At 40.4% G+C, this 6,979-nt stretch overlaps 1 protein-coding gene across 1 annotated transcript; it reads left to right on the top strand.

The window, feature by feature from the left end:
- Window positions 1–204: 204 nt before the first annotated feature.
- Window positions 205–2,700, top strand: LOC115812487 (alpha-2,8-sialyltransferase 8E-like). Its single transcript, XM_030774966.1, has 7 exons — window positions 205–284; window positions 406–422; window positions 849–960; window positions 1,310–1,460; window positions 1,581–1,693; window positions 2,011–2,094; window positions 2,247–2,700. Exons 1-7 carry the CDS (start codon window positions 205–207, stop codon window positions 2,698–2,700), a joined length of 1,011 nt encoding a protein of 336 aa, XP_030630826.1.
- Window positions 2,701–6,979: the final 4,279 nt, after the last annotated feature.

Here is a 6,979-nt window from a genome sequence, read left to right as displayed (position 1 = left end):
ATGACTTTCAGGGACTACACACAAGAAGAGGTGTATTCAAACGCTGGTTGCATAAGACTCCGCCATAAGTTCCTGTCCATGAATACCACAGAGAAGTATGTCTGAGGCAGACATCCCACATGTTCAAAATTCGATACATTCAATTGAAATTTCACTTTGTTTTAGAATACTAAATAAAAACTCTCTCTCTGTACTAGCTTGAACATGAAGTGGTTCACAGAAGCATTGACACAACTGCTGCATTGCCCTCCCAAGTACAATATTACTCATCAAGAACTTCTCAGGTATATTGTGGATCCTGGGACTCAATATACACTTTCAAAAAGCATTTATTTCCATGTGCTTGTGTATACATTTGCAGTAATATATTTAAATGCTCTTTTTTTCCCCCCTGTGTTTCTCAAGAGGGTCTGGGTTGCACAGTAACAACTATCATAATAATCCCATTATAAGTTTTGTTTAACTTAAAGATGAGACTGTCACAAAAATGAAAGATCTGCCAAATGCAGCTTTCCTTGCCTTTACCACCGTTTTGGTCATTGGCAAAAAGTCTCAATAATACATTTCTTCTTGCTTTTAGCCAACAGGAGTGGAACCTGTGGTAGTTGTTTGCTGCTTTAGCCATGCTTCTCTGTGGATGACAATTTTGGCATTCTGATTTACAGTCCTGCAGACTACTACTGTACAATGCCCTCACGCAGCTTACTTGTTATCTTGCACTTTTCTGACATTCGCCTTCAACTTCATTTTCTCCCATGTGGCTGATACAGACTGGTTGTGTTTCATTTGTCTCTGAAAACTCTTGGCTGTTTCACATGAGCTGACGCACCTTTATCTGACAATTATAGCACGCAAAAAGCCATATAAGTCATTTGTTATGCCAGCTAAAAAGTTTAATGGACAGGAACTGGATTCTTCATGGTCTGTCTGCCTCCTTTATACAGTAAGCCACAGCCATAATTCACCATATGTGGGACGGGGTAGTTCAGTTTATAAACTGGCCAATGAGTGTCTCATTTCCTCTATTTTTTTTCTGTCTCCTCATTTTGATTCTTGTTTGCCCTAATAGTTTCTTCCTACCTTTGTCAAAGGGAATTTTTCCTGATCACTGTGGCCTTGCTCACCGGGGGTCTCTGTTCCTGGTTTGTAACAATGCTACAGAAATAAAGGCTACACAAATAAAGCTAATTGAAAGACATGCATGTCCATCCCTTTTGAGCACAGATTCATCAAGAAATTTTGGAAACCACAAAGCTAGACAAAAGTGGGGGGAAAAAATCTTCAAACCATCTTTCTCTTTCTCATGTTTCTGTAGAGTGAGGCTACGTTCTTGTTGTAATGCTACAGGTATTCTCTACTTAACTAAGCGGAACACATATATGAATCAAACAATCCTGTATGAGACCAGTGCCAAACTGAGCCACAAAGTGGATTCCACCCTCTACAGTATGCTACCGGAGGTCAGAACACAGTCAATTTATTTAGATCCCGCATAGGAAGACACAGAAGTGTGATCAGGATTTTTCATGATAACTGTCTCTTGTGTGTGTGTGTGTGTGTGTTTGTGATGGTTTTTGCAGACCTTACCATGGTATGCATCGAATCTGGGACGTTGTGCTGTTGTAGGAAGTGGGGGGATTCTAAAGAACAGTAAATGTGGAGCTGAGATTGACAGCACAGATTTTGTCATTAGGTAACAGAGGAGATCTTCTAACAGCAACATTTCTCACACTCATTTAGATCTCATTTAGAACATAAATTTATTCACTTGCTCGGCTATGTCACTATTTCGTCTCTCTGCCAATTCTCTACTTTCCTCTTAAAAAATCATTTCACCTCTGTTGTTTTGTAATTGTGTAATCACGAATTGTGTTTATATATGTATTTGTGCTTAACTAAAAAGTGGACCCATTAATCTCAAGTAGCATGAAAGTCCAGGCTTCAAGGAAGAAGGAACTTGCATTATAAAACATACTAAAATAACATTTCTCATGCAATCTTTCTTTCCAGGTTTAATTTGGCTCCCCTAAAAGAAAGTGATGTTGGAATGAAGAGTGACCTCATGACTGTCAACCCAAGTCAAATAAGGAAGGAGTGAGTCAACAGGCATATATACAAACCATGTCATTAGACATGCATTCATTTCCATGTACACAAATCACTAATATGACCAACTTTTAAAACACCATTCTGCTCTTATTGTTGTGAGCGAATTGAGCCTTGATCACTACATCTCTCTCCCATAGTTACAAGAACTTCAAAGAGGACCCAAGACCCTTGGTGCAGCGGCTGTCTGTCTACAGAAATACGTCCCTCCTCACAGCTGCATTTTCTTACACTATCAACACAGCGCTTTCAATCGACCTGCATAAGGCATTGCGGCCACAACACAAAGTTGTCTTTTTTAGCCCCTCCTACTTGAAAGAATTAGATCAGTTCTGGAAGAGACATGGCCTGAAGGCGGTGCGCCTGTCTTCAGGTTTTATACTGATCAGTGTGGCTTTGGAACTGTGTGACCATGTGCACATCTATGGATTCTGGCCATTCAGCACCAACCTGAACCAAAAACGCATTTCTCACCACTACTATGACAACATTGGACCCAAGAAGGGGGTTCATGCTATGCCTGAAGAGTACCTGCATTTGCTGCAGCTTCACAGCCAAGGAGTGCTGACTATGCATCTGGAAAATTGTGTCTGACAACCTGACACCACCACTTTTCCTGCTTGTATTTCGTGCTTCTGTATTTCTACAGCAGAAATCTGAATTATATGCACATGAATATATGCATCTCAGTGGCGTCTTTCAAGTGGTTTTTTTTGGGGGGGGGGGAGGGGGTTGCTCTGCAAGAAAACTAGTACAACTAATAAAAATCAGAATGACAACTATAAACATATCCGAAAACAATCACAAAGACACCCAGAAGTTATTCAGAGAGTACCTAAGGTGCTCTCACTGAGAAACACCTATTGCTGCCTCAAGCATGATATGGAAATGACATGGAAATATCTATGGTATGGAAAGTTTTTCACATAAGTACAACATGTCCTTTACATTTTAGTGATTGTGTATGTGTATTATGCACACTTAAAACTGGATTCAGTGTTAGCTTCACTGAGTAAAGGCATGATTTTTTTACCACCTGACCATGCTGACCCTTACAGTTTCTCATCAAGTTTTGCGGTGTGTGTGTGTGTGTGTGTGTGTGTGTTTGATCCTGCTCCTTTTATTTAACACCTATCAATGTTGTAAATTCTGCCAAATATCATGGTGTTTTGGTATTAGTGGAGACAGAGCACAAATAGAAGAGAGAGTGAGTTGAGTTTTTGTTATAAACATACAGTATATCTGAGGAAACAAACCTAGAACCAGTGGTCGGAACCAGTAAAGAAAAAGAAAAAAACCTTACCTACCTTAAAACTAATAAACCAAATGAAGACAAAACAACCACAACTGCAGATGTTTTGCAAAACATTCTGTGTTTAATAATCTAATACCTAAATGCAAATGTATTTACAGATGGATGCTATGAAGACCAGCATTTCAAATGTACAGATTTAGATACTGTTCATGGGGGCCCAGTTAAGTGCCTTTTGAAAACGACGGATAACACAGTATCTAATCAAAGACCATGACACGCACACATTATTTTCATTTTTATTATGTAAACCTTAAGATTTGCACACTTTCATTACAGAGCTTAATCTCCAGGATCAGAAGAGAGGCATCACCACTTTTCAGTGAACATCTGATCAGCAGAGAGTATGAAAAATCTCTCCCAACCACATTTTCTGCAGCTGCGACCAACCCAAAGCTCTGTAAAGAGAAAACAAACTCTGTCTTGCTCATATATCCCCAAGCATCTTTTGAGTAAGTGGATCTGAGTGGGTCATGCTGGTTTATCAAGTTGAAGCAGTGTTGCAGGCTTGTCTGATTTACATTTTTTTTTTACAGTCAAGCACACACTTAGGTGGACTCTATGAGCAAGACTGTATAACCAAATAAACTAGTACAGAAATATTCCCAAATGTATAGGCACTATTTGCCTGTTTTTGCACATATTGTAAAACTGTTAAAACCTTTTTCCAAAACAAGTCATAGCCCTCTTCATGAAGCATGTGAAAAGGAGATGCAAATTTATCTTTATCTATTTATCTGATGGAATTCTTACAATGTAGCACTAGATGTCCAGTTAGAGACAGCTGAGACAGTTGGGACAAATGTCCAGAAATGAATTTACTGCCACATCACACCCACCCATCTGCCCACCCACACACACTCATACACACACACATCTATCTTAATCTTACACATTTCTCGTCACAGTATCTTTGTGTGGGCCTACAGAGGGAGGGGTCATATTTACATAAAGGGTTAAAAGCACACCACAGAAACAGTGCTGACAGCAGCAGACTGGCAGAAGCCAGTGGTGCAGGTAGAGGGGATGTGATTTTCATGAGCACTTCAGAAAACCATGCACTTCAGAAAGCCCTTTTCAACTGCAGCCCTCAAATTTGCATGGCAATTTTTGCATGGCAAATTTGTGCAGATTAAAAAGGGCTGCTATAAGGGTCAGATATTTAACAAGAGCTGAGGGAAAAAAGATGCTACCAAAAAGTTACAATATGCCCCTGGAATGTAGCATTTGATATATTTAGTTATATTCTATCTAGCTATACTGATGGGGTGTCAAATATGTTTTACTGGTTCTGAAGACACCTTAGGTTCTTGTGGTCGGTAGACTACTCCATACGCAACATTTTTAAATCTCTCTAGATCATTCACTGATGCTGAGGCGAGTGCTCTCTGAGTGGATGAAAAATGGAGAGGTTTTTGATTAAAAAATATAGAATCAATTTTGTTATAGCAGCAGTACAGAACACTGAACACAATGTGAACGATCCACCTCCAACTCCCTAAATTGTGAATACAGCAAAATCTATGGTGAAATAAAATCTATGAAAATAATTGCTCCTTGATAAATTAAAAAAAACGATAGCAATGAGCACCTTGTAGGTTGCACAAGTCTGTCTTGGCCACGTCCTAGACTCAGAAGGTAGTCTGTACATCTTCAAAACTTTGCAGAACCCAATAAGTGCTACACACTGTGACATAGACTTGCCAAGTAGGGTGAAGCTTGTCATCATGATCCTTGTTGATGAGCTCGGTAGCTGGATGTTAAAGGTGGAGGACTGTCAGGTGTATGGCACTGTGGCCCAACTGGTTACCCTGCTATGATCACCCTGCAACTAAGACCATAGCTGTCAGGTCATCCAGCTCTGAGGATAAGGTGACAAGATGACTGTTAGCAGGTCTTCTGTGAGCAGGTCTTTCTGCTCTGGGGTGCATGATGTCCTTAGGAAAAAATTCTGAGCCTCTCTGGCTGTCATTGGCTGAGGGTGTTCCTGCACTATATGTTGCCCAATGAAGCGACTTGGTTAAATCTTCCAGCAGTTCTGAGAAGGACTGCTATTGAGCAGCATCAGATAGATTTGGCCACTGGGCCATAGATGTCAGGCCATAGAAGGCGGCCCTGCTCATTTTGTTCTCCTGTAGAGTGGAAGCCTGGGGGGGGGGGGGGGGGGGGGGTGTCTCTCAGCATCCATAAATACACTCTGACTTTACACAAGTGAATGATATAACATGGCAACCACACTATCCAGGGTTTGAGGTACACAAGTATAGTCGGTCACTGACTGAGAGTAACAACACATTAGAGAAACTATGAAACTGACAGTCCTTTGGCAATATGCCAGTTATGTGTGTGCCAAAATCCAACCTGACAGGTGGGATGACAAAGGAGAACGAGAGAGAGTGAGTCAGAGAGCAATAATGTCTGCTGTATCACTGAGCAGATGTAGGGTGGACAGTAAAGGGAACATTTGTTTTTGGGAATTGTAATAATTTGGTCGGAACATTTTCAACAGAACTCACTAGCAGGTAATGAGTATGTCCTGAGGCAGAGGCACAGTGTTTTTCCACAGAAAGAATTTACAGTTTACAATTTGGTATTTTGCGGGCACTTTTAAACCAAAGTGACTTACAATTAGTGCATCAATCAGGTTTAGCTAACTACCTCTTAAGCAAAAGATGGCAGTAGGTCTGCAAATGACTTACTTTCAGTACCACGCTCCTGTATATCATCACCATCCCAAGGACACACCCATGATACCATGACAGCTTATCCACATTAATTACACATTTGTTGTGTAACTCAACTGGACCATCTCACATCTGTTTGCAACATTGTAATGCAGTTCATTGGGTTCTCTTTGTTACATCATGTATTGTCAATGACTGTAAATTCTTTCTGTGGAAAAGCACTGTGCCTCTGCCTCAGGACATACTCATTACCTGTTAGTGAGTTCTGTTGAAAATGTTCTGACCAAATAACAGGAAGTTACATACACAGTCACTCGTCATTGTGCATACACAACCGCTTTATTACTTCCACTGTGAACACAAAGGAAATTGCTTCGTTACTCACAAAATAAAGGTCATGTTCAGAAATTCTATTTTTCATGTGTTCAAGGATGAATATCCAGCTGAGGATGCAATCCTGATGTAACAATTTTTTGATTGCTTGTCATTTCTAAGTAGAACTGATCACCTGTCATGCCCTGGTTCTCTCTCTCCCCCTCTGCTGGTCATTTTATGTAAGGTTTGTGTATGCACTTCCTGGATTCCCTGAGTTAGTCTTGTTAGTTAGTCATTAGTTGCACCTGGTTCAGCTTGTGTAGTCCTGTACCGTTTGCATAAATACTCTTGGTTTTCTCTTGTTTCTTTGTGTAGGATTGAAGTCTGTGTCAGTAATCCTGAATCCTGTAAGGTCAGAGAAGTCTTTTATTCAGTCTGTTATGATCTAATAAACTGATCTGCACATGCATCCAGCATCTCCCCAAGTTTGTGACATTACCAAACAGGGTCAGGTACTTGATAACAATCCCTCTTACTGCTGTCATTTCCAGCATACAGGGGC

The sequence above is a fragment of the Chanos chanos genome, chromosome 5 (assembly GCF_902362185.1).
Source record: "Chanos chanos chromosome 5, fChaCha1.1, whole genome shotgun sequence".
NCBI lineage: Eukaryota > Metazoa > Chordata > Actinopteri > Gonorynchiformes > Chanidae > Chanos > Chanos chanos.
This window is presented reverse-complemented; position numbering and strand designations above follow the sequence as displayed.